General features: G+C 38.6%; 2 protein-coding genes across 2 annotated transcripts in view; one reads left to right on the top strand and one right to left on the bottom strand.

Annotated features, from left to right (window-relative positions):
- The window catches only part of LOC134326292 (zinc finger protein 850-like), a 321,599-nt gene that overhangs the window by 232,386 nt on the left and 61,544 nt on the right, over nt 1-27,669 (bottom strand). The gene's annotated exons all lie outside the window — the stretch shown is intronic.
- Nucleotides 258-27,669, top strand: LOC134326005 (tripartite motif-containing protein 16-like). The gene is made up of 6 exons (XM_063008198.1): nt 258-848; nt 967-1,062; nt 1,690-1,923; nt 2,429-2,588; nt 2,912-2,971; nt 26,264-27,669. Exons 1-6 carry the CDS (start codon nt 258-260, stop codon nt 26,791-26,793), a joined length of 1,671 nt encoding a protein of 556 aa, XP_062864268.1. The 3' UTR covers nt 26,794-27,669.

Here is a 27,669-nt window from a genome sequence, read left to right as displayed (position 1 = left end):
TAACAAAAATTAAGAAACACAAATTTTGATAAGATGAAGGTTGTAGTAGTTAACTAGTGTATTATACTGCTTACTACAACAACATTACACATTAAAAGTCCCACAGCATTTTTACAGTAGATAATCAAAAAGTTTAAAAATGAACAAAAATCTAGAAACGTAAACATGAACATAACACTCACGAACTAAACCAGGAAGTCTGAGCTGCTGTAAATAACTTGCTGTGTTTACTGGTGTTTCTGTTTACGTGTAGAAAAATGGCCGAGTCCAAAATTTCAGTAACTCAGGACGAGTTCAGCTGTTCAGTCTGTCTTGAAACACTGAAGGATCCAGTAACTACATCATGTGGACACAGTTTCTGTATGGTGTGTATTAATAACTGCTGGGATCAGGAGGATGATAAGGGAACATACAGCTGTCCACAGTGTAGACAAACCTTCACTCCAAGACCTGTTGTGAGGAGAAACACAATTCTGGCTGGAGTTGTGGAGAAACTGAAGAAAACAGAACTTCAAGCTCCACGTCCTGGTCACTGTTCTGCTGGACCTGAAGATGTGGATTGTGATTTCTGTACAGAGAAAAAATGCAAAGCTGTTAAATCCTGTCTGGTGTGTTTGGCCTCATTCTGTGAAACTCACCTTCAGCCTCATTATCGAATTCCTGTTTATAAGACTCACAAGCTGGTTAAAGCCTCCAGACGACTCCAGGATCAGATCTGCTCTCAGCATGATGAACTGCTTAAGGTTTACTGTCGTACTGATCAGCAGTGTATCTGTGTGTTGTGTATCATGGATGATCATAAAGGACATGATACAATATCAGCTGCAGCAGAAAGAACTGAGAAACAGGTAAAATATTTTATACAGCTCTCTTTAAGAAGTACCAACTCATTATCATTTACACTGACGTTGTTTATGTGGTGCTCATACACAATACAAGTAAATCCTGAATTGTTATTCTGTGTAGAAGCAGCTGCTGGAGATCCAGAGAAAATTCCAGGAGAAAATCCAGAACAGAGAGAAGGAACTTTGTGAGCTGATAAACGCTGTGGAGTCTCACAAGGTAAGTTTTATAAACAAAAAGCTCTCAGGATCAGTCCGACTCTCCTCCATTAAACCAATCTCTATTAAAAATGAGATATTTTATATCTCAGGTAACTTTGTAAGTGATGGAGCATTTTTGTTCATGAATTTAAAATAAATCTTTCAATTCTGCCTGGTTAGTTGGTGATTAATGCTGTACAGCAATTCTGAGGTTGTGCTAACAATTATAAGGGTGATAAGATCAGATTGGGGCTTTGACAGAGCCATCCAAAAAGATTATTGATTGTTGCTTTGGATCAAGATGCTTGAACATAAATGACTGTATAAGATTTCTGGTAAAGACTTGAGAAGATCACTACATTGAATTTCCCAGTCCTGGCCAGGCTGCTGTTTCCTGATACTCAAAACAATTTCTGTAACACCATGCTACCACCAGCACATTTTACAGTATACATGGTGTTTTTAGGTTTCATTAGATTTAATCCACACATATAATTTTAAATTAGGGACATACAGGAGCATTGTGTTGTATTGAAAATCTGTGAGGAAATATAACATGCTGATAAATGCAGTAAATATAAAGTGATGATGAACACTGAAGAAGTGCTGGAGTTTGAAAGTTTCCTTTTTCTGAATCTTCTAACAGTGTTCTGCACAGACAGCAGTGAAGAACATTGAGAGGATCTGTACTGAACTAATCAACTCAATTAACAGAAGATGCTCTGAGCTAAAAGATCTGATCAGAGATCGAGAGACAGCAGAAGTAAGTCAAGCTGAAAAACTCCTGAAACAGGTGGAACAGCATATTGTAGAGCTGAAGAGGAAAGATGCTGAACTGGAACAGCTTTCACACACAGAGGATCCCGTCCATTTCCTCCAGGTAACAGAACTAAAAATAATTATATTATTGCTGCACCTGTTCAAGTAATAAAATATGTTCAGAATGTTAAAAAACTTGATGACAGTAACATCAAAAAGATAAGAAATAGTATTTTGTGACTTGTAAACATCTGCTGGTTTTAGAAACACGTGATGCAGACAATAAAAGATTGGGTTCAATATTTAGGTAATGGTGGCCTGTAGTGGACAGGTAGTGAAATAACAGGGCTGGTGTTGCTTGATGAAGAATGTTGTGTTTAAACTGTAGGATTATTTAATAATGCATTTTAGAGTCGTTGCTCATAAAAACTGGTCTGTACCTGAATGCTTCTTTTATACCCAAACACAGCTGGATTATCTGTTTAAGATGTTTTTGGAACATTTTACAATCTTCACAGTAGTCTAAATTTGTCCTTGTACCGACTATTTTCAACAGTTTTACAGAAACAAGTTTATTATTTTATTAGTTTAATCTAATTCTGTGAACATTATCTGTCTGGATGTAGAATTTTCAGTCTCTCTCGGCTCCTGCTGGATCTGCTGAATCAGCCACCATCACAATCAGTCCTTTCCTCTCATTTGATGATGTTACAAAGTCTGTATCTCAGCTGAGAGAGAAAGTAGAAGAATTCTGGAAAGAGCAGTGTGAGAAGATACCAGATGGAGGTGAGTTTAAGCCCTCAGTGTTCCATTGTCTCCAAAATGCTTCGGTACTCAAACATCAAACAAAACAATCAAATCCACCAACATGAACATTTTACATCTAACATCATCATTCATTTACTCATTAACCCAGTACTGGTCATGGTCACAGTGAGTCCAGGGTTGAATGAAATACACTCACACTTGGTCAGTAACTTAGAATTAAGGTCACTTTAGACAAACACTGGGAGAACATGTCAAACTTCTTACTGGCGGTACCTGCGACAATTTCTAGTGCAGATATTTATTTACTGTGATTAGTGATTGTACTGTTACTCTTTCTGCAGTGAAGAAAGTCCGGATTACTTCACCTCCTGAACCTGAAATCAGAGAAGATTTTCTACACTGTAAGTTTCTCATAAGCACACAAACATACACAGTGCAGTGAAAAAGTATTTGCACCCCCCAGTTATCTGTATTTTTACATATTTGTCACACGTTACTAGTTCAGATGCTACAGCAGATCAGTTTGGTTCAAGTCTAAATCTGATTAAGTCCAAAACCTAAACTTTATTTCCTAAGATTTATTTTAAGAAAGATCTGCTCTTGTTATTTGGAATTGTTGTGTTTTTGTTTTACACGAGTGTTTAATCTTTAAATCATGAACTGATGACCAGATGTTCTTCTTTTATCCTGAAACACCATCACACAACCACCACCATGACTGACTGTTAGTAAGATGTTTTTATTGTAAAATGCTGTTTTAGCTTCATTGCAAGTATAAGAATTCTGACTCATCAGTTCACAGAACATCATCACCAAAAAGCTTGAGGGTCATTAAGGTTCTTGTATTGGTAAATGAGAGGCGAGGCTTTATGTTCCTCTTAGTTAACCGTGATTTTACCTTGTGACTCTCCCATGGATTTTATTTGTGCTCAGTCTCCTTCTAATACTGGAATCATTAAATCAGATTTAAATTGAGGTCAGCAGATCCTGCGGTTTCCTAAATGTTTGTTTGGGTTCTTGTATGTTTTCCTTGATGAGACATTGATGAGCTCCTGAAGCAATCTTAACTGTTCCAAGTGTCATTTAGAGATCATGGCTCTTACTGTGGTTCGCTAAAGTACTAAAATCTTAGGATTGACTTTGTAACTTTTTCCAGACTGATATACAGGGTGGGCCATTTATATGGATACACCTAAATAAAATGGGAATGGTTGGTGATATTAACTTCCTGTTTGTGGCACATTAGTATATGGGAGGGGGAAAACTTTTCAAGATGGGTGGTGACCATGGCGGCCATTTTGAAGTCAGCTATTTTGTATCCAACTAGTTTTTTCAATGGGAAGAGGGTCATGTGACACATCAAACTTATTGAGAATTTCACAAGAAAAACAATGGTGTGCTTGGTTTTAACGTAACTTTATTCTTTCATGAGTTATTTACAAGTTTCTGACCACTTATAAAATGTGTTCAAAGTGCTGCCCATTGTGTTGGATTGTCAATGCAACCCTCTTCTCCCACTCATCACACACTGATAGCAACACCGCAGAAGAAATGCTAGCATAGGCTTCCAGTATCCGTAGTTTCAGGTGCTGCACATCTCGTATCTTCACAGCATAGACAATTGCCTTCAGATGACCCCAAAGATAAAAGTCTAAGGGGGTCAGATCGGGAGACCTTGGGGGCCATTCAACTGGCCCACGACGACCAATCCACTAGGAAAGCTGGCACGTTCCCTGAGTTTTTCCAGCAAGATGGTGCACCACCACATTATGGGTGTCAGGTCCGAGCATTCCTAGATGAACAGTTTCCTGGAAAGTGGATTGGTCGTCGTGGGCAAAATGAGTTCAACAGCTGTGAGGGAACGAGCATCCACAGTCAGGGTCGGAGCCGGGGGGGGGGGGGGGGGTTGAGTATTATTTGTGTTTGAGCAGTATTTGTGTGTTTGAGCAGTATTTGTGTGTTTGAGTAGTATGTGTGTGTTTGAGCAGTATTTGTGTGTTTGAGTAGTATGTGTGTGTTTGAGCAGTATTTGTGTGTTTGAGTAGTATGTGTGTGTTTGAGTAGTATGTGTGTGTTTGAGCAGTATTTGTGTGTTTGAGTAGTATGTGTGTGTTTGAGCAGTATTTGTGTGTTTGAGTAGTATGTGTGTGTTTGAGCAGTATTTGTGTGTTTGAGTAGTATGTGTGTGTTTGAGTAGTATGTGTGTGTTTGAGTAGTATGTGTGTGTTTGAGTAGTATGTGTGTGTTTGAGTAGTATTTGTGTGTTTGAGTAGTATGTGTGTGTTTGAGCAGTATTTGTGTGTTTGAGTAGTATGTGTGTGTTTGAGCAGTATTTGTGTGTTTGAGTAGTATGTGTGTGTTTGAGAAGTATTTGTGTGTTTGAGTAGTATGTGTGTGTTTGAGTAGTATGTGTGTGTTTGAGTAGTATGTGTGTGTTTGAGTAGTATGTGTGTGTTTGAGTAGTATGTGTGTGTTTGAGTAGTATGTGTGTGTTTGAGCAGTATTTGTGTGTTTGAGTAGTATGTGTGTGTTTGAGCAGTATTTGTGTGTTTGAGTAGTATGTGTGTGTTTGAGCAGTATTTGTGTGTTTGAGTAGTATGTGTGTGTTTGAGCAGTATTTGTGTGTTTGAGTAGTATGTGTGTGTTTGAGCAGTATTTGTGTGTTTGAGTAGTATGTGTGTGTTTGAGTAGTATGTGTGTGTTTGAGTAGTATGTGTGTGTTTGAGCAGTATTTGTGTGTGTTTGAGTAGTATGTGTGTGTTTGAGCAGTATTTGTGTGTTTGAGTAGTATTTGTGTGTTTGAGTAGTATGTGTGTGTTTGAGCAGTATTTGTGTGTTTGAGTAGTATGTGTGTGTTTGAGTAGTATGTGTGTGTTTGAGCAGTATTTGTGTGTGTTTGAGTAGTATGTGTGTGTTTGAGTAGTATGTGTGTGTTTGAGCAGTATTTGTGTGTGTTTGAGTAGTATGTGTGTGTTTGAGCAGTATTTGTGTGTTTGAGCAGTATTTGTGTGTTTGAGTAGTATGTGTGTGTTTGAGTAGTATGTGTGTGTTTGAGCAGTATTTGTGTGTTTGAGCAGTATGTGTGTGTTTGAGCAGTATTTGTGTGTTTGAGCAGTATGTGTGTGTTTGAGCAGTATTTGTGTGTTTGAGCAGTATGTGTGTGTTTGAGCAGTATTTGTGTGTTTGAGTAGTATGTGTGTGTTTGAGCAGTATTTGTGTGTTTGAGTAGTATGTGTGTGTTTGAGCAGTATTTGTGTGTTTGAGTAGTATGTGTGTGTTTGAGTAGTATTTGTGTGTTTGAGTAGTAGGTGTGTGTTTGAGTAGTATGTGTGTGTTTGAGCAGTATTTGTGTGTTTGAATAGTATGTGTGTGTTTGTGCAGTATTTGTGTGTGTTTGAGTAATATTTGTGCTTATGCGTAGTGTCTATATGTCAGTGTAGTGTTCATGCTTTTGTGTAGCATTTGTTTGTGTTTGAGTAGTAGTTGTGTTGTAGTAGTATTTGTGTGATTGTGTAGTGTCTTTGTGTATGTGTAGGGTTTGTATGAGTTTGTGTAATATATGTGTGTTTGTTTGTGTAGTGTTTGTGTAATGTACAGTATCTTACAAAAGTGAGTACACATTTCTGCAAATATTTGATTTGATCTTTTCATGGGACAACACTATAGAAATGAAACTTGGATGTAACTTGTATAGCAGTATAGATTTACTTCTGAAAATAACTCAACACACAGCCATTAATGTCTAAATAGCTGCAACACATGTGAGTACACCCCACAGTGAACATGTCCAAATTGTGCCCAAAGTGTCAATATTTTGTGTGACCACCATTATTATCCAGCACTGCCTTAACCCTCTTGGACATGGAATTCACCAGAGCTGCACAGGTTGCTCTTCCACTCCTCCATGATGACATCACGGAGCTGGTGGACGTTAGACACCTTGAACTCCTCAACCTTGCACTTGAGGATGCCCCACAGGTGCTCAATTGGATTTAGTCCATCACCTTTACCAGAGGTGGAAAGTAACAAATTTTTTGTGCACTTGTACTTTTTAAAGTAGATTTTACAACCTGTAATTTTACTTTTACTTAAGTATGTTTTGTATTAAGAACTGTAATTCGCTACATTTTAAATAACATTCGTTACTGAGTAAAAAAAAGAAAACAATAAAAAACTCGACATCAAACCTGCGCAAATGTAGAGCAGTGGTGGCTAAACTGTTAGATCCATAAACAACTCTATGAATCAGTTCATTTGGTGAAGAGATTCAGATGTATAAACCAATCAGAGCTTCCGAATTCACATTCTAGCTGGAATTTCAATCTCTCTCTTCATTGGTTGTTGTATAAATGACAGTTTAGTGAGCGAATAACCAATGTAAGCTTTTTACCGGGAAAGCCGAGAGAATAAATGATCTACAATAGTTTTAAGGTGGGTATGGATTTATATATTCTGGAAACATACAAGATGGTCTTATATAAAGTGGATTATATATTTAATGGAACAACACATGGATATAGATCGGTAAGCAGATAAGTGGTTATGATTTTCTGCTGTTGTGTGATTGATCTGGGTCGCGGTTCTGCTGTTTACGGTACGCTTTCATTTTGCAACGATAGCAAAGCATTATGAAATATTGTGATTTTTTAAGTAAAACGGACAGCATAAATGTGATTGTAAGATTCTGCTGGTTTGTTTTTGATCATGTTCCTACGACGGTGTAAGACCCGTTATATTTTTTATAAGTGCAACCCTAACCCCCCCCCCCCCTCCCACACAGGTAAACACCTGACATCCCACCCCCCACACTATGTCTTCCACCAACCCACCAGCCCATGGTGTTTTTTTTTATTTCCAGTTCTAAAAGTTGGCAACCCTAGTTGGCACTATTGACCTGAACCAAGTTAGTTAGCGTCAAGTCCAACTAGTTATAAAATACAGCGATTTATTGAGAATAAACAGAAATAATGCTGTTTTTAATTGATAACAGCAGTTGCAGTCTGTTAGGTGTGTAAAGTGGTTAACGTTTACTCTGAGTACAGTTAAAATTTTAAGAGTTAATTTTTACTTGAGTAGATTTTTAGACTAGTAATTTTACTTGTACTTAAGTAAAAAATCATCAAAGTAATAGTACTTTTACTTGAGTACAATATTTTAGTACTCTTTCCACCTCTGACCTTTACCTTCAGCTTTGTCAGCAAGGCAGTTGTCATCTTGGAGGTTGTATTTGGGGTCATTATTGTGTTAAAAAACTGCCATGCAGCCAAGTTTCCGGAGTGAGGGAAGCATGCTCTGTTTCAAAATGTCACAGTACATGTTGGAATTCATGTTTCCCTCAATGAACTGCAGCTCCCCGGTGCCGGCAGCACTCATGCAGCCCAATACCATGATGCTACCACCATGCTTGCCTGTAGGCAAGAGACAGTTGTCTTGGTACTTATTACCAGGGCGCCGCCACACATTCTGGTCACCATCTGAGCCAAACAAGTTTATCTTGGTCTCGTCAGACCACAGGACATTCCAGTAATCCATTCGTGGACTGCTTGTCTTCAGCAAACTGTTTGCGGGCTTTCTTGTGCGTCAGCTTCCTTCTGGGATGATGACCATGCAGACCGAGTTGATGCAGTGTGCGGCGTATGGTCTGAGCACTGACAGGCTGACCTCTCGCTTCTTTAACCTCTGCAGCAATGCTGGCAGCACTCATGCGTCTATGTTTTTAAAGCCAACCTCTGGATATGACGCTTAACACGTGGACTCAACTTCTTTGGTCGACCCTGGTGACCCTGGTGAAGCCTGTTCCGAGTGGAACCTGTCCTGGAAAACCGCTGTATGATCTTGGCCACCGTGCTGTTGCTTAGTTTCAGGGTGTTAGCAATCTTCTTATAGCTTAGGCCATCTTTGTGGAGAGCAACAATTCTATTTCTCACATCCTCAGAGAGTTCTTTGCCATGAGGTGCCATGTTGAATATCCAGGGGCCAGTATGAAAGAATTGTACCCAAAACACCAAATTTAACAGCTCTCTTCCCCATTCACACCTGGGACCTTGACACATGACACCAGGGAGGGACAACGACACACTTTGGCACAATGTGGACATGTTCACTGTGGGGTGTACTCACTTATGTTGCAGCTATTTAGACATTAATGGCTGTGTGTTGAGTTATTTTCAGAAGACAGTAAATCTACACTGCTATATCAGCTGTACACTGACTACTCTAAGTTATAACCAAGTTTCATTTCTATAGTTTTGTCCCATGAAAAGATATAATCAAATATTTGCAAAAATGTGAGGGGCATACTCACTTTTGTGAGATACTGTATGTGTGTATGTGTAGTGTCTGTGTGATTGCGCAGTGTTTGTGTAATGTGTGTTTGAGTAGTATCTGTGTGTATATCTAGTGTTTGTGCAGTGTTTGTGTAATGTTTGTGTGTGATTGTGTAGTGTTTGTGTGATTGTGTAGTGTTTGTGTGTATGCGTAGGGTTTGTATGTGTTTGTGTAATGTGTGTGATGTATGTGTGTTTGTGTGATTGTGTAGGGTTTGTATGTGTTTGTGTGCTGTATGTGTGTGTAGTGTTTGTGTGATTGTGTAGTGTTTGTGTGATGTATGTGTGTGTAGTGTTTGTGTGTATGCGTAGGGTTTGTATGTGATTATTTAATGATTGTGTGATTGTGTCTGTGTTTGTGTGTGTTTGTGTAATGTATGTGTGTATGTGTAGTATCTGTGTGATTGTGCAGTGTTTGTGTAATGTTTGTGTTTGAGTTGTATTTGTGTGCATGTGTAGTGTCTGTGTGTATTTGTGTAGTGTTTGTGTGTTAGTGTAGGGTTTGTGTGTGTTTGTGTAATGTACGTTTGTGTGGTGAAGTCAAGATTCAAGAGTTTTACTGTCATGTGCACAGAAGAACCAGCAGTTACACTGTACAATGAAATTCTTACTTTGTTCATCCTCCAAACATCAATAAGTATTGTACATAAAACAAAATTAAACTAACACAATAAAAGAATTAGTATAAAACTTTTTCAAAAAATATTTAAATTTAAACTATAAAAAAAAACGTTTTATATACAAAGTAATAAAAATAGAAATAAACTAAGGCAGTTCTGATAAATGTCCTGTAGTGCAGGGAAGGACGTTCCAGAAATTCTTTGTGCAGTTTTTATTACACGCTGGAGTGCCTTCCTGTCCTCTGCAGTGCAGTTTCCATACCAGACTGTGATGGAGCTGGTAAGGACACTTTCCACTCTACATTTGTAGAAGTTGCTGAGAATTTTGGTTGACATGCCAATTTTTTTTTGTCTTCTTAGGAAGTACAGTCTCTGTTGTGACTTTTTGATGATGTGGTGTGTGTTGCAGGACCAGGTGAGATCCTCACTGATGTGCACACCCAGGAATTTGAAGGTTTTCACCTTCTCCACTACTGTTCCACCTATATACAGTGGTGTATGCTGTTCTCCTCTCCTCCTGGGGTCCACAATCAGTTCCTTTGTCTTGTTGATATTTAATGAAAGATTGTTGTTCTGACACCAGCCCACAAGATCTGCTACCTCCTTCCTGTATGCCGTCTCATCCTCCCCAGTAATAAGACCAATGACGGTGGTGTCATCAGCAAACTTAATAATACTGGTGGTGTTATAAGAGGCCACACAGTTATGTGTGAAGAGCGAGTACAGAAGAGGGCTCAGCACGCAGCCTTGAGGTGTCCCAATGTTTATGGTCTTTGTGCTGGATGTTCGCGTGCCAATCCTGACTGACTGAGATCGGTCAGATAGAAAATCTAGTATCCAGTTACAGCACAGCAGTCTCTGATCTCACGTTGTGTTGTTATCCTAGTTCTCAGCTCATCCAGCTTGTTTTCGAGGGAGCGAACTCAGCAACAGGCTAGGTAGCGGTGGTCGTGTAGCCCTAGCCTTTAGCCTAGCATGAAGCCCACCTCTCCTGCCACGCTTCCGTTTTGGCCGCTCTGTTCGCCGTCTACGTCGCTCGTCCAATACCGGTGCTGCTGGGCCATGCTGCTCGATTTCCGCGGAGTGTGGACGTAAAAGAAAGTCGAAGTCCGAAATGCTTAATGAAAGTTCATGATGAACTTTACCGATATCCAGTAGTGCTTCTCTGCTATACCTAATTTGTGCGTGACTAAACTTTTTGTGTTTAATACAAGCAAAAGAGCTAAAATAAACAAAAAAATAGTGTTTGAGTAAGGAGGACGGTACAAAGACGTCTGCCACGGTGGGCGCCATAAAAAAAAAAAGAGTTTTTGTGTTTGTGTGTTTGCGTATGGTTTGTATGTGTTTGTGTGTATGTGTAGGGTTTGTGTGTGTTTGTGTAATGTATGTGTGTGTTTGTGTAGTGTTTGTGTGATTGTGTAGTGTTTGTGTGTATGCGTATGGTTTGTATGTGTTTGTGTAGTGTTTGGGTAATGTATGTGTGTGTTTGTGTAGTGTTGTGTGTATGTGTAAGGTTTGTGTGTGTTTGTGTAGTGTTTGTGTAATGCATTTGTGTGTTTATGTAGTCTTTGTGTGTATGCGAAGGTTTTTGTATGTTTTTTGATTGTGTAATGTCTGAATGTGTAGGGTTTGTTTGATTGTGTAGGGTTTGTGTGATTGTGTAGGGTTTGTTTGATGGTGTAGGGTTTGTGTGATTGTGTAGGGTTTGTTTTATGGTGTAGGGTTTGTGTGATTGTGTAGGGTTTGTGTGATTGTGTAGGGTTTGTGTGATTGTGTAGTTTTTGTGTGATTGTGTAGGGTTTGTTTGATTGTGTAGTGTTTGTGTGGTTGTGTAGGGTTTGTGTGATTGTGCAGTGTTTGTGTAGTGTTTGATTGTGTAGGGTTTGTGTGATCGTGTAGTGTTTGATTGTGTAGTGTTTGATTGTGTAGGGGTTGTGTGATTGTGTAGGGTTTGTTTGATTGTGTAGGGTTTGTGTGATTGTGTAGTGTTTGATTGTGTAGGGTTTGTGTGATTGTGTAGGGTTTGTTTGATTGTGTAGGGTTTGTCTGATTGTTTAGGGTTTGTGTAGTGTTTGATTGTGCAGGGTTTGATTTTGTAGGGTTTGTGTGATTGTGTAGGTTTTGTGTGATTGTGTAGTTTTTGATTGTGTAGTGTTTGATTGTGTAGGGTTTGTGTGATTGTGTAGGGTTTGATTGTGTAGGGTTTGTGTGATTGTGTAGAGTTTGTTTGATTGTGTAGGGTTTGTGTGGTTGTGTAGGGTTTGTTTGATTGTGTAGGGTTTGTGTGATTGTGCAGTGTTTGTGTAGTGTTTGATTGTGTAGGGTTTGTGTGATTGTGTAGTTTTTGATTGTGTAGTGTTTGATTGTGTAGGGTTTGTGTGATTGTGTAGAGTTTGATTGTGTAGGGTTTGTGTGATTGTGTAGGGTTTGTTTGATTGTGTAGGGTTTGTGTGATTGTGCAGTGTTTGTGTAGTGTTTGATTGTGTAGGGTTTGTGTGATCGTGTAGTGTTTGATTGTGTAGGGTTTGTGTGATTGTGTAGGGTTTGTTTGATTGTGTAGTGTTTGATTGTGTAGGGTTTGTTTGATTGTGTAGGGTTTGATTGTGTAGGGTTTGTGTGATTGTGTAGTGTTTGATTGTGTAGGGTTTGTGTGATTGTGTAGGGTTTGTGTGATTGTGTAGTGTTTGATTGTGTAGGGTTTGTGTGATTGTGTTGGGTTTGTGTGATTGTGTAGTGTTTGATTGTGTAATGTTTGATTTTGTAGGGTTTGTTTGGTTGTGTAGGGTTTGTTTGATGGTGTAGGGTTTGTGTGATTGTGTAGGGTTTGTTTGATTGGGTAGGGTTTGTGTGATTGTGTAGGGTTTGTTTGATTGTGTAGTGTTTGTGTGATTGTGTAGGGTTTGTGAGATTGTGTAGGGTTTGTGTGATTGTGTAGGGTTTGTTTGATTGTGTAGGGTTTGTGTGATTGTGTAGGGTTTGTGTGATTGTGTAGGGTTTGTGTGATTGTGTAGGGTTTGTGTGATTGTGTAGGGTTTGTGTTATGGTGTAGGGTTTATTTGATTGTGTAGGGTTTGTCTGATGGTGTAGGGTTTATTTGATTGTGTGGGGATTGTGTGATGGTGTAGGGTTTGTGTGATTGTAGTGTTTGATTGTGTAGGGTTTGTGTGATTGTGTAGTGTTTGATTGTGTAGTGTTATATTGTGTAGTGTTTGTGTGATTGTGTAGGGTTTGTTTGATTGTGTAGGGTTTGTGTGATTGTTTAGGGTTTGTGTAGTGTTTGATTGTGCAGGGTTTGATTGTGTAGGGTTTGTGTGATTGTGTAGGGTTTGTGTGATTGTGTAGGGTTTGTGTGATTGTGTAGTTTTTGATTGTGTAGTGTTTGATTGTGTAGGGTTTGTGTGATTGTGTAGGGTTTGATTGTGTAGGGTTTGTGTGATTGTGTAGGGTTTGTTTGATTGTGTAGGGTTTGTGTGGTTGTGTAGGGTTTGTTTGATTGTGTAGGGTTTGTGTGATTGTTTAGGGTTTGTGTGATTGTGTAGGGTTTGTGTGATTGTGTAGGGTTTGTGTGATGGTGTAGGGTTTATTTGATTGTGTAGCGTTTGTGTGATGGTGTAGGTTTTTTTTTATTGTGTAGGGTTTGTGTGATGGTGTAGGGTTTATTTTATTGTGTAGGGTTTGTGTGATAGTGTAGGGTTTATTTGATTGTGTAGGGTTTGTGTGATGGTGTAGGGTTTGTGTGATTGTGTAGTGTTTGATTGTGTAGGGTTTGTTCGATTGTGTAGGGTTTAATTGTGTAGGGTTTGTGTGATTGTGTAGTGTTTGCTTGATTGTGTAGGGTTTGATTGTGTAGGGTTTGTGTGATTGTGTAGGGTTTGTGTGATTGTGTAGTGTTTGATTGTGTAGGGTTTTTGTGATTGTGTTGGGTTTGTGTGATTGTGTAGTGTTTGATTGTGTAATGTTTGATTGTGTAGGGTTTGTTTGATTGTGTATGGTTTGTGTGATTGTGTAGGGTTTGTTTGATGGTGTAGGGTTTGTGTGATTGTGTAGGGTTTGTTTGATTGTGTAGGGTTTGTGTGATTGTGTAGGGTTTGTTTGATTGTGTAGTGTTTGATTGTGTAGTGTGTGATTGTGTAGGGTTTGTGTGATTGTGTAGTGTTTGTGTAGGGTTTGTGTGATTGTGTAGTTTTTTTTTATTGTGTAGTGTTTCATTGTGTAGTGTGTGATTGTGTAGGGTTTGTGTGATTGTGTAGTTTTTTTTTATTGTGTAGTGTTTCATTGTGTAGTGTGTGATTGTGTAGGGTTTGTGTGATTGTGTAGGGTTTGTTTGATTGTGTAGGGTTTGTGTGATTGTGTGGGGTTTGTGTGATTGTGTAGGGTTTGTGTGATTGTGTTGGGTTTGATTGTGTAGTGTTTGATTGTGTAGGGTTTGTGTGATTGTGTAGTGTTTGATTGTGTAGTGTGTGATTGTGTAGGGTTTGTGTGATTTTGTGGGGTTTGTGTGATTGTGTAGGGTTTGTGTGATTGTGTTGGGTTTGATTGTGTAGTGTTTGATTGTGTAGGGTTTGTGTGATTGTGTAGTGTTTGATTGTGTAGTGTTTGATTGTGTAGGGTTTGTGTGATTGTGTAGGGTTTGTGTGATTGTGTAGGGTTTGTGTGATTGTGTAGGGTTTGTGTGATTGTGTAGGGTTTGATTGTGTAGGGTTTGTGTGATTGTGTAGGGTTTGTTTGATTGTGTAGTGTTTGATTGTGTAGGGTTTGTTCGATTGTGTAGGGTTCGATTGTGTAGGGTTTGTGTGATTGTGTAGTGTTTGATTGTGTAGGGTTTGTGTGATTGTGTAGGGTTTGTGTGATTGTGTAGTGTTTGATTGTGTAGGGTTTGTGGGATTGTGTTGGGTTTGTGTGATTGTGTAGTGTTTGATTGTGTAATGTTTGATTTTGTAGGGTTTGTTTGATTGTGTAGGGTTTGTTTGATGGTGTAGGGTTTGTGTGATTGTGTAGGGTTTGTTTGATTGAGTAGGGTTTGTGTGATTGTGTAGGGTTTGTTTGATTGTGTAGTGTTTGTGTGATTGTGTAGGGTTTGTGAGATTGTGTAGGGTTTGTGTGATTGTGTAGGGTTTGTTTGATTGTGTAGGGTTTGTGTGATTGTGTAGGGTTTGATTGTGTAGGGTTTGTGTAATTGTGTAGGGTTTGTGTGATTGTGTAGGGTTTGTCTGATGGTGTAGGGTTTATTTGATTGTGTGGGGATTGTGTGATGGTGTAGGGTTTGTGTGATTGTAGTGTTTGATTGTGTAGGGTTTGTGTGATTGTGTAGTGTTTGATTGTGTAGTGTTTGATTGTGTAGTGTTTGATTGTGTAATGTTTGATTGTGTAGGGTTTGTTTGATTGTGTATGGTTTGTGTGATTGTGTAGGGTTTGTTTGATGGTGTAGGGTTTGTGTGATTGTGTAGGGTTTGTTTGATTGTGTAGGGTTTGTGTGATTGTGTAGGGTTTGTTTGATTGTGTAGTGTTTGATTGTGTAGTGTGTGATTGTGTAGGGTTTGTGTGATTGTGTAGGGTTTGTGTGATTGTGTAGTTTTTTTTTATTGTGTAGTGTTTCATTGTGTAGTGTGTGATTGTGTAGGGTTTGTGTGATTGTGTAGGGTTTGTTTGATTGTGTAGGGTTTGTGTGATTGTGTGGGGTTTGTGTGATTGTGTAGGGTTTGTGTGATTGTGTTGGGTTTGATTGTGTAGTGTTTGATTGTGTAGGGTTTGTGTGATTGTGTAGTGTTTGATTGTGTAGTGTGTGATTGTGTAGGGTTTGTGTGATTTTGTGGGGTTTGTGTGATTGTGTAGGGTTTGTGTGATTGTGTTGGGTTTGATTGTGTAGTGTTTGATTGTGTAGGGTTTGTGTGATTGTGTAGTGTTTGATTGTGTAGTGTTTGATTGTGTAGGGTTTGTGTGATTGTGTAGGGTTTGTGTGATTGTGTAGGGTTTGTTTGATGGTGTAGGGTTTGTGTGATTGTGTAGGGTTTGTTTGATTGTGTAGGGTTTGTGTGATTGTGTAGGGTTTGTTTGATTGTGTAGTGTTTGATTGTGTAGTGTGTGATTGTGTAGGGTTTGTGTGATTGTGTAGGGTTTGTGTGATTGTGTAGTGTTTGTGTAGGGTTTGTGTGATTGTGTAGTTTTTTTTTATTGTGTAGTGTTTCATTGTGTAGTGTGTGATTGTGTAGGGTTTGTGTGATTGTGTAGGGTTTGTTTGATTGTGTAGGGTTTGTGTGATTGTGTGGGGTTTGTGTGATTGTGTAGGGTTTGTGTGATTGTGTTGGGTTTGATTGTGTAGTGTTTGATTGTGTAGGGTTTGTGTGATTGTGTAGTGTTTGATTGTGTAGTGTGTGATTGTGTAGGGTTTGTGTGATTTTGTGGGGTTTGTGTGATTGTGTAGGGTTTGTGTGATTGTGTTGGGTTTGATTGTGTAGTGTTTGATTGTGTAGGGTTTGTGTGATTGTGTAGTGTTTGATTGTGTAGTGTTTGATTGTGTAGGGTTTGTGTGATTGTGTAGGGTTTGTGTGATTGTGTAGGGTTTGTGTGATTGTGTAGGGTTTGTGTGATTGTGTAGGGTTTGATTGTGTAGGGTTTGTGTGATTGTGTAGGGTTTGTTTGATTGTGTAGTGTTTGATTGTGTAGGGTTTGTTCGATTGTGTAGGGTTCGATTGTGTAGGGTTTGTGTGATTGTGTAGTGTTTGATTGTGTAGGGTTTGTGTGATTGTGTAGGGTTTGTGTGATTGTGTAGTGTTTGATTGTGTAGGGTTTGTGGGATTGTGTTGGGTTTGTGTGATTGTGTAGTGTTTGATTGTGTAATGTTTGATTTTGTAGGGTTTGTTTGATTGTGTAGGGTTTGTTTGATGGTGTAGGGTTTGTGTGATTGTGTAGGGTTTGTTTGATTGAGTAGGGTTTGTGTGATTGTGTAGGGTTTGTTTGATTGTGTAGTGTTTGTGTGATTGTGTAGGGTTTGTGAGATTGTGTAGGGTTTGTGTGATTGTGTAGGGTTTGTTTGATTGTGTAGGGTTTGTGTGATTGTGTAGGGTTTGATTGTGTAGGGTTTGTGTAATTGTGTAGGGTTTGTGTGATTGTGTAGGGTTTGTCTGATGGTGTAGGGTTTATTTGATTGTGTGGGGATTGTGTGATGGTGTAGGGTTTGTGTGATTGTAGTGTTTGATTGTGTAGGGTTTGTGTGATTGTGTAGTGTTTGATTGTGTAATGTTTGATTTTGTAGGGTTTGTTTGATTGTGTAGGGTTTGTTTGATGGTGTAGGGTTTGTGTGATTGTGTAGGGTTTGTTTGATTGAGTAGGGTTTGTGTGATTGTGTAGGGTTTGTTTGATTGTGTAGTGTTTGTGTGATTGTGTAGGGTTTGTGAGATTGTGTAGGGTTTGTGTGATTGTGTAGGGTTTGTTTGATTGTGTAGGGTTTGTGTGATTGTGTAGGGTTTGATTGTGTAGGGTTTGTGTAATTGTGTAGGGTTTGTGTGATTGTGTAGGGTTTGTCTGATGGTGTAGGGTTTATTTGATTGTGTGGGGATTGTGTGATGGTGTAGGGTTTGTGTGATTGTAGTGTTTGATTGTGTAGGGTTTGTGTGATTGTGTAGTGTTTGATTGTGTAGTGTTTGATTGTGTAGTGTTTGATTGTGTAATGTTTGATTGTGTAGGGTTTGTTTGATTGTGTATGGTTTGTGTGATTGTGTAGGGTTTGTTTGATGGTGTAGGGTTTGTGTGATTGTGTAGGGTTTGTTTGATTGTGTAGGGTTTGTGTGATTGTGTAGGGTTTGTTTGATTGTGTAGTGTTTGATTGTGTAGTGTGTGATTGTGTAGGGTTTGTGTGATTGTGTAGGGTTTGTGTGATTGTGTAGTTTTTTTTTATTGTGTAGTGTTTCATTGTGTAGTGTGTGATTGTGTAGGGTTTGTGTGATTGTGTAGGGTTTGTTTGATTGTGTAGGGTTTGTGTGATTGTGTGGGGTTTGTGTGATTGTGTAGGGTTTGTGTGATTGTGTTGGGTTTGATTGTGTAGTGTTTGATTGTGTAGGGTTTGTGTGATTGTGTAGTGTTTGATTGTGTAGTGTGTGATTGTGTAGGGTTTGTGTGATTTTGTGGGGTTTGTGTGATTGTGTAGGGTTTGTGTGATTGTGTTGGGTTTGATTGTGTAGTGTTTGATTGTGTAGGGTTTGTGTGATTGTGTAGTGTTTGATTGTGTAGTGTTTGATTGTGTAGGGTTTGTGTGATTGTGTAGGGTTTGTGTGATTGTGTAGGGTTTGTTTGATGGTGTAGGGTTTGTGTGATTGTGTAGGGTTTGTTTGATTGTGTAGGGTTTGTGTGATTGTGTAGGGTTTGTTTGATTGTGTAGTGTTTGATTGTGTAGTGTGTGATTGTGTAGGGTTTGTGTGATTGTGTAGGGTTTGTGTGATTGTGTAGTGTTTGTGTAGGGTTTGTGTGATTGTGTAGTTTTTTTTTATTGTGTAGTGTTTCATTGTGTAGTGTGTGATTGTGTAGGGTTTGTGTGATTGTGTAGGGTTTGTTTGATTGTGTAGGGTTTGTGTGATTGTGTGGGGTTTGTGTGATTGTGTAGGGTTTGTGTGATTGTGTTGGGTTTGATTGTGTAGTGTTTGATTGTGTAGGGTTTGTGTGATTGTGTAGTGTTTGATTGTGTAGTGTGTGATTGTGTAGGGTTTGTGTGATTTTGTGGGGTTTGTGTGATTGTGTAGGGTTTGTGTGATTGTGTTGGGTTTGATTGTGTAGTGTTTGATTGTGTAGGGTTTGTGTGATTGTGTAGTGTTTGATTGTGTAGTGTTTGATTGTGTAGGGTTTGTGTGATTGTGTAGGGTTTGTGTGATTGTGTAGGGTTTGTGTGATTGTGTAGGGTTTGTGTGATTGTGTAGGGTTTGATTGTGTAGGGTTTGTGTGATTGTGTAGGGTTTGTTTGATTGTGTAGTGTTTGATTGTGTAGGGTTTGTTCGATTGTGTAGGGTTCGATTGTGTAGGGTTTGTGTGATTGTGTAGTGTTTGATTGTGTAGGGTTTGTGTGATTGTGTAGGGTTTGTGTGATTGTGTAGTGTTTGATTGTGTAGGGTTTGTGGGATTGTGTTGGGTTTGTGTGATTGTGTAGTGTTTGATTGTGTAATGTTTGATTTTGTAGGGTTTGTTTGATTGTGTAGGGTTTGTTTGATGGTGTAGGGTTTGTGTGATTGTGTAGGGTTTGTTTGATTGAGTAGGGTTTGTGTGATTGTGTAGGGTTTGTTTGATTGTGTAGTGTTTGTGTGATTGTGTAGGGTTTGTGAGATTGTGTAGGGTTTGTGTGATTGTGTAGGGTTTGTTTGATTGTGTAGGGTTTGTGTGATTGTGTAGGGTTTGATTGTGTAGGGTTTGTGTAATTGTGTAGGGTTTGTGTGATTGTGTAGGGTTTGTCTGATGGTGTAGGGTTTATTTGATTGTGTGGGGATTGTGTGATGGTGTAGGGTTTGTGTGATTGTAGTGTTTGATTGTGTAGGGTTTGTGTGATTGTGTAGTGTTTGATTGTGTAGTGTTTGATTGTGTAGGGTTTGTGTGATTGTGTAGGGTTTGTTTGATTGTGTACGGTTTGTGTGATTGTTTAGGGTTTGTGTAGTGTTTGATTGTGCAGGGTTTGATTGTGTAGGGTTTGTGTAGTGTTTGATTGTGCAGGGTTTGATTGTGTAGGGTTTGTGTGATTGTGTAGGGTTTGTGTGATTGTGTAGGGTTTGAGTGATTGTGTAGTTTTTGATTGTGTAGTGTTTGATTGTGTAGGGTTTGTGTGATTGTGTAGGGTTTGATTGTGTAGGGTTTGTGTGATTGTGTAGGGTTTGTTTGATTGTGTAGGGTTTGTGTGGTTGTGTAGGGTTTGTGTGATTGTGCAGTGTTTGTGTAGTGTTTGATTGTGTAGGGTTTGTGTGATCGTGTAGTGTTTGATTGTGTAGTGTTTGATTGTGTAGGGTTTGTGTGATTGTGTAGGGTTTGTTTGATTGTGTAGGGTTTGTGTGATTGTGTAGTGTTTGATTGTGTAGTGTTAATTGTGTAGGGTTTGTGTGATTGTGTAGGGTTTGTTTGATTGTGTAGGGTTTGTGTGATTGTTTAGGGTTTGTGTGATTGTGTAGGGTTTGTGTGATGGTGTAGGGTTTATTTGATTGTGTAGCGTTTGTGTGATGGTGTAGGTTTTTTTTTATTGTGTAGGGTTTGTGTGATGGTGTAGGGTTTATTTTATTGTGTAGGGTTTGTGTGATAGTGTAGGGTTTATTTGATTGTGTAGGGTTTGTGTGATGGTGTAGGGTTTGTGTGATTGTGTAGTGTTTGATTGTGTAGGGTTTGTTCGATTGTGTAGGGTTTAATTGTGTAGGGTTTGTGTGATTGTGTAGTGTTTGCTTGATTGTGTAGGGTTTGATTGTGTAGGGTTTGTGTGATTGTGTAGGGTTTGTGTGATTGTGTAGTGTTTGATTGTGTAGGGTTTTTGTGATTGTGTTGGGTTTGTGTGATTGTGTAGTGTTTGATTGTGTAATGTTTGATTGTGTAGGGTTTGTTTGATTGTGTATGGTTTGTGTGATTGTGTAGGGTTTGTTTGATGGTGTAGGGTTTGTGTGATTGTGTAGGGTTTGTTTGATTGTGTAGGGTTTGTGTGATTGTGTAGGGTTTGTGTGATTGTGTATGGTTTGTGTGATTGTGTAGTGTTTGTGTGATTGTGTTGGGTTTGTTTGATTGTGTAGTGTTTGATTGTGTAGTGTGTGATTGTGTAGGTTTTGTGTGATTGTGTAGGGTTTGTGTGATTGTGTAGGGTTTGTGTGATTGTGTAGTGTTTGTGTAGGGTTTGTGTGATTGTGTAGGTTTTTTTTATTGTGTAGTGTTTGATTGTGTAGTGTGTGATTGTGTAGGGTTTGTGTGATTGTGTAGGGTTTGTGTGATGGTGTAGGGTTTGTGTGATTGTGTAGTGTTTGATTGTGTAGGGTTTGTTCGATTGTGTAGGGTTTAATTGTGTAGGGTTTGTGTGATTGTGTAGTGTTTGCTTGATTGTGTAGGGTTTGATTGTGTAGGGTTTGTGTGATTGTGTAGGGTTTGTGTGATTGTGTAGTGTTTGATTGTGTAGGGTTTTTGTGATTGTGTTGGGTTTGTGTGATTGTGTAGTGTTTGATTGTGTAATGTTTGATAGTGTAGGGTTTGTGTGATTGTGTAGGGTTTGTGTGATGGTGTAGGGTTTGTGTGATTGTGTAGTGTTTGATTGTGTAGGGTTTGTTCGATTGTGTAGGGTTTAATTGTGTAGGGTTTGTGTGATTGTGTAGTGTTTGCTTGATTGTGTAGGGTTTGATTGTGTAGGGTTTGTGTGATTGTGTAGGGTTTGTGTGATTGTGTAGTGTTTGATTGTGTAGGGTTTTTGTGATTGTGTTGGGTTTGTGTGATTGTGTAGTGTTTGATTGTGTAATGTTTGATTGTGTAGGGTTTGTTTGATTGTGTATGGTTTGTGTGATTGTGTAGGGTTTGTTTGATGGTGTAGGGTTTGTGTGATTGTGTAGGGTTTGTTTGATTGTGTAGGGTTTGTGTGATTGTGTAGGGTTTGTGTGATTGTGTATGGTTTGTGTGATTGTGTAGTGTTTGTGTGATTGTGTTGGGTTTGTTTGATTGTGTAGTGTTTGATTGTGTAGTGTGTGATTGTGTAGGTTTTGTGTGATTGTGTAGGGTTTGTGTGATTGTGTAGGGTTTGTGTGATTGTGTAGTGTTTGTGTAGGGTTTGTGTGATTGTGTAGGTTTTTTTTATTGTGTAGTGTTTGATTGTGTAGTGTGTGATTGTGTAGGGTTTGTGTGATTGTGTAGGGTTTGTTTGATTGTGTAGAGTTTGTGTGATTGTGTGGGGTTTGTGTGATTGTGTAGGGTTTGTGTGATTGTGTTGGGTTTGATTGTGTAGTGTTTGATTGTGTAGGGTTTGTGTGATTGTGTAGTGTTTGATTGTGTAGTGTGTGATTGTGTAGGGTTTGTGTGATTTTGTGGGGTTTGTGTGATTGTGTAGGGTTTGTGTGATTGTGTTGGGTTTGATTGTGTAGTGTTTGATTGTGTAGGGTTTGTGTGATTGTGTAGTGTTTGATTGTGTAGGGTTTGTGTGATTGTGTAGGGTTTGTGTGATTGTGTAGGGTTTGTGTGATTGTGTAGTGTTTGATTGTGTAGGGTTTGTGTGATTGTGTAGGGTTTGTTTGATTGTGTAGTGTTTGATTGTGTAGGGTTTGTTCGATTGTGTAGGGTTTGATTGTGTAGGGTGTGTGTGATTGTGTAGTGTTTGATTGTGTAGGGTTTGTGTGATTGTGTAGGGTTTGTGTGATTGTGTAGTGTTTGATTGTGTAGGGTTTGTGTGATTGTGTTGGGTTTGTGTGATTGTGTAGTGTTTGATTGTGTAATGTTTGATTTTGTAGGGTTTGTTTGATTGTGTTTGGTTTGTTTGATGGTGTAGGGTTTGTGTGATTGTGTAGGGTTTGTTTGATTGAGTAGGGTTTGTGTGATTGTGTAGGGTTTGTTTGATTGTGTAGTGTTTGTGTGATTGTGTAGGGTTTGTGAGATTGTGTAGGGTTTGTGTGATTGTGTAGGGTTTGTTCGATTGTGTAGGGTTTGTGTGATTGTGTAGGGTTTGATTGTGTAGGGTTTGTGTAATTGTGTAGGGTTTGTGTGATTGTGTAGGGTTTGTGTTATGGTGTAGGGTTTATTTGATTGTGTAGGGTTTGTCTGATGGTGTAAGGTTTATTTGATTGTGTGGGGATTGTGTGATGGTGTAGGGTTTGTGTGATTGTAGTGTTTGATTGTGTAGGGTTTGTGTGATTGTGTAGTGTTTGATTGTGTAGTGTTTGATTGTGTAGGGTTTGTGTGATTGTGTAGGGTTTGTTTGATTGTGTAGGGTTTGTGTGATTGTTTAGGGTTTGTGTAGTGTTTGATTGTGCAGGGTTTGATTGTGTAGGGTTTGTGTGATTGTGTAGGGTTTGTGTGATTGTGTAGGGTTTGTGTGATTGTGTAGTTTTTGATTGTGTAGTGTTTGATTGTGTAGGGTTTGTTCGATTGTGTAGGGTTTGATTGTGTAGGGTGTGTGTGATTGTGTAGTGTTTGATTGTGTAGGGTTTGTGTGATTGTGTAGGGTTTGTGTGATTGTGTAGTGTTTGATTGTGTAGGGTTTGTGTGATTGTGTTGGGTTTGTGTGATTGTGTAGTGTTTGATTGTGTAATGTTTGATTTTGTAGGGTTTGTTTGATTGTGTAGGGTTTGTTTGATGGTGTAGGGTTTGTGTGATTGTGTAGGGTTTGTTTGATTGAGTAGGGTTTGTGTGATTGTGTAGGGTTTGTTTGATTGTGTAGTGTTTGTGTGATTGTGTAGGGTTTGTGAGATTGTGTAGGGTTTGTGTGATTGTGTAGGGTTTGTTCGATTGTGTAGGGTTTGTGTGATTGTGTAGGGTTTGATTGTGTAGGGTTTGTGTAATTGTGTAGGGTTTGTGTGATTGTGTAGGGTTTGTGTTATGGTGTAGGGTTTATTTGATTGTGTAGGGTTTGTCTGATGGTGTAAGGTTTATTTGATTGTGTGGGGATTGTGTGATGGTGTAGGGTTTGTGTGATTGTAGTGTTTGATTGTGTAGGGTTTGTGTGATTGTGTAGTGTTTGATTGTGTAGTGTTTGATTGTGTAGGGTTTGTGTGATTGTGTAGGGTTTGTTTGATTGTGTAGGGTTTGTGTGATTGTTTAGGGTTTGTGTAGTGTTTGATTGTGCAGGGTTTGATTGTGTAGGGTTTGTGTGATTGTGTAGGGTTTGTGTGATTGTGTAGGGTTTGTGTGATTGTGTAGTTTTTGATTGTGTAGTGTTTGATTGTGTAGGGTTTGTGTGATCGTGTAGTGTTTGATTGTGTAGTGTTTGATTGTGTAGGGGTTGTGTGATTGTGTAGGGTTTGTTTGATTGTGTAGGGTTTGTGTGATTGTTTAGGGTTTGTGTGATTGTGTAGGGTTTGTGTGATTGTGTAGTGTTTGATTGTGTAGTGTTGATTGTGTAGGGTTTGTGTGATTGTGTGGGGTTTGTGTGATTGTGTAGTGTTTGATTGTGTAGTGTTGATTGTGTAGGGTTTGTGTGATTGTGTAGGGTTTGTGTGATTGTGTAGTGTTTGATTGTGTAATGTTTGATTTTGTAGGGTTTGTTTGATTGTGTAGGGTTTGTTTGATGGTGTAGGGTTTGTGTGATTGTGTAGGGTTTGTTTGATTGAGTAGGGTTTGTGTGATTGTGTAGGGTTTGTTTGATTGTGTAGTGTTTGTGTGATTGTGTAGGGTTTGTGAGATTGTGTAGGGTTTGTGTGATTGTGTAGGGTTTGTTTGATTTTGTAGGGTTTGTGTGATTGTGTAGGGTTTGATTGTGTAGGGTTTGTGTAATTGTGTAGGGTTTGTGTTATGGTGTAGGGTTTATTTGATTGTGTAGTGTTTGTCTGATGGTGTAGGGTTTATTTGATTGTGTGGGGATTGTGTGATGGTGTAGGGTTTGTGTGATTGTAGTGTTTGATTGTGTAGGGTTTGTGTGATTGTGTAGTGTTTGATTGTGTAGTGTTTGATTGTGTAGGGTTTGTGTGATTGTGTAGGGTTTGTTTGATTGTGTAGGGTTTGTGTGATTGTTTAGGGTTTGTGTAGTGTTTGATTGTGCAGGGTTTGATTGTGTAGGGTTTGTGTGATTGTGTAGGGTTTGTGTGATTGTGTAGGGTTTGTTTGATTGTGTAGGGTTTGTGTGGTTGTGTAGGGTTTGTGTGATTGTGCAGTGTTTGTGTAGTGTTTGATTGTGTAGGGTTTGTGTGATCGTGTAGTGTTTGATTGTGTAGTGTTTGATTGTGTAGGGGTTGTGTGATTGTGTAGGGTTTGTTTGATTGTGTAGGGTTTGTGTGATTGTTTAGGGTTTGTGTGATTGTGTAGGGTTTGTGTGATTGTGTAGTGTTTGATTGTGTAGTGTTGATTGTGTAGGGTTTGTGTGATTGTGTGGGGTTTGTGTGATTGTGTAGTGTTTGATTGTGTAGTGTTGATTGTGTAGGGTTTGTGTGATTGTGTAGGGTTTGTTTGATTGTGTAGGGTTTGTGTGATTGTTTAGGGTTTGTGTGATTGTGTAGGGTTTGTGTGATTGTGTAGGGTTTGTGTGATTGTGTAGGGTTTGTGTGATGGTGTAGGGTTTATTTGATTGTGTAGCGTTTGTGTGATGGTGTAGGTTTTTTTTTATTGTGTAGGGTTTGTGTGATGGTGTAGGGTTTATTTTATTGTGTAGGGTTTGTGTGATAGTGTAGGGTATATTTGATTGTGTAGGGTTTGAGTGATGGTGTATGGTTTGTGTGATTGTGTAGTGTTTGTTTGTGTATGGTTTGTTCGATTGTGTAGGGTTTAATTGTGTAGGGTTTGTGTGATTGTGTAGGGTTTGTGTGATTGTGTAGGGTTTGTGTGATTGTGTAGGGTTTAATTGTGTAGTGTTTGCTTGATTGTGTAGGGTTTGATTGTGTAGGGTTTGTGTGATTGTGTAGGGTTTGTGTGATTGTGTAGTGTTTGATTGTGTTGGGTTTGTGTGATTGTGTAGTGTTTGATTGTGTAATGTTTGATTGTGTAGGGTTTGTTTGATTGTGTATGGTTTGTGTGATTGTGTAGGGTTTGTTTGATGGTGTAGGGTTTGTGTGATTGTGTAGGGTTTGTTTGATTGTGTAGGGTTTGTGTGATTGTGTAGGGTTTGTTTGATTGTGTAGTGTTTGATTGTGTAGTGTGTGATTGTGTATGGTTTGTGTGATTGTGTATGGTTTGTGTGATTGTGTAGTGTTTGATTGTGTAGGGTTTGTGTGATTGTGTTGGGTTTGTTTGATTGTGTAGTGTTTGATTGTGTAGGTTTTGTGTGATTGTGTAGGGTTTGTGTGATTGTGTAGGGTTTGTGTGATTGTGTAGTGTTTGTGTAGGGTTTGTGTGATTGTGTAGGTTTTTTTTGTTGTGTAGTGTTTGATTGTGTAGTGTGTGATTGTGTAGGGTTTGTGTGATTGTGTAGGGTTTGTGTGATTTTGTGGGGTTTGTGTGATTGTGTAGGGTTTGTGTGATTGTGTTGGGTTTGATTGTGTAGTGTTTGATTGTGTAGGGTTTGTGTGATTGTGTAGTGTTTGATTGTGTAGTGTGTGATTGTGTAGGGTTTGTGTGATTTTGTCGGGTTTGTGTGATTGTGTAGGGTTTGTGTGATTGTGTTGGGTTTGATTGTGTAGTGTTTGATTGTGTAGGGTTTGTGTGATTGTGTAGTGTTTGATTGTGTAGTGTTTGATTGTGTAGGGTTTGTGTGATTGTGTAGTGTGTGATTGTGTAGGGTTTGTGTGATTGTGTAGGGTTTGTGTGATTGTGTAGTGTGTGATTGTGTAGGGTTTGTGTGATTGTGTAGGGTTTGTATGCATTTTTGTAGTGTTTTTTTAATGTGTATGTGTGTTTGTGTAGTATTTGTGTGTATGTGTAATGTGTGTTTGTGTATTTTGTGTGTTTGTGTGTGTGGTGTTTGTGTAATGTGTGTGTTTGTGTAGTGTTTGTGTAATGTGTGTGTGATTGTGTGTATGTGTAGGGTTTGTGTGTTTGGATTGTGTGTTGCTATGTATAATTACACACACACACACTGTACACACGAACACTACACACACACACACACACACTGTACACACACACACACACACTGTACACACACACTCTTCTATGTTAATTGGTTTATGTTGTGTTTCCTCTCCAGATGTTTGTTGGTTCACACTGGATCCAAACACAGTAAATAAAAACCTCCGTCTGTCTGAGGAGAACAAAGTGGTGACCTGCAGTATAACAGAACAGTCGTATCCTGATCATCCAGATAGATTTATAGATATTTACTTCCAGGTTGTGTGTAGAGAGAGTGTGAGTGGACGCTGTTACTGGGAGGTTGAGTGGAGTGGGGATTATGGGGTTTATATAGCAGTGTCATATAAAAGTATCAGCAGGAAGGGATGTGGTTATGAGTGTGTGTTTGGACGGAATGATCAGTCCTGGAGTTTAGAGTGTTATCCATCCAAATTTTTATTCTGGCACAATAACAAAAAGACTGAAATTCCCATAATACCGAGTTCCTCTAGAATAGGAGTGTATGTGGATTATGAAGCAGGAACTCTGACCTTCTACAGCGTCTCTGATACAATGAAGCTCCTCCACAGAGTTCAGACCACGTTCACTCAGCTCCTCTACCCGGGGTTTTATCTTGATTCAGGATCAAAAGTGAAACTGTCAGATTGAACAAATAAAATGTAAAATTTACATGAAAGTGTAACATTAAACTGTTTGAGTGATTTTAGAATCTGTGAGGCAGTGATACATTTATGAAGATTTTCTTTTTTAATTTATTAACCACCATTTATTCAGAGCTGTGAAAAAGTATTTACCCCCTTTCCTCATTTCTTCTTTTCTTGAATATTTATCATCTAAATGGATTCAAATATTAAAACTAAATTAAATAAAAGACAAGCTGAATATTTAAAAACATAAAAGAGAAAATTTGTGTACATTACAAAATGATAAATGTGATCATTTTCACCTTAAACTTCTTTCTTCCCAAGTCTGTTATAACCCCAAATCAGAAAAAGTTGGGACAGTATGAAAAATGCAAATAAAATAAAAAATACATTAATAATTAATAATAATAAAGTCACAAATCTGTACCTATTGAACAAGATGTAATGTATCTCTAGCACCACTAGATGAGGATGATGAACTCCACATGATTATAAACTCCACTTTAAAAGTCAGTTAAACAGTAAAGATTGTAATTTGGCTTTTTTCAGTTTAGCTACTAATAAATGCAGTACAAGGAGACATTTGATTTTCAAAAAGAGTTAAACAAAGTTATGACAGTTATTTTCCAGATTTGTGACAATATTATTATAATTATTATTATTGTTATTATTTGTATTTTATTGTTATAATGATTAATTGTTGCTGTTGGGTTTGTTGCTGTAGGTTTACATTGCTGTCTTCAGGATTTCCTCTTTAGTGATATTTAATGTTAATAGCTGTTCTGATCTAAAAGATGTTGCTGCCTTTGACCTTTAAAACTGAGAAGTGATTTGTGAGATAATTAAAATTTTTATATTATTTGTGCAAACATTTGTTTTA

The sequence above is a fragment of the Trichomycterus rosablanca genome, chromosome 14, assembly GCF_030014385.1.
Source record: "Trichomycterus rosablanca isolate fTriRos1 chromosome 14, fTriRos1.hap1, whole genome shotgun sequence".
In the NCBI taxonomy this organism is placed as follows: Eukaryota; Metazoa; Chordata; class Actinopteri; order Siluriformes; family Trichomycteridae; genus Trichomycterus; species Trichomycterus rosablanca.
The sequence above is the reverse complement of the archived record's forward strand: the minus strand, read 5'-3'. Positions and strand labels throughout refer to the sequence as shown.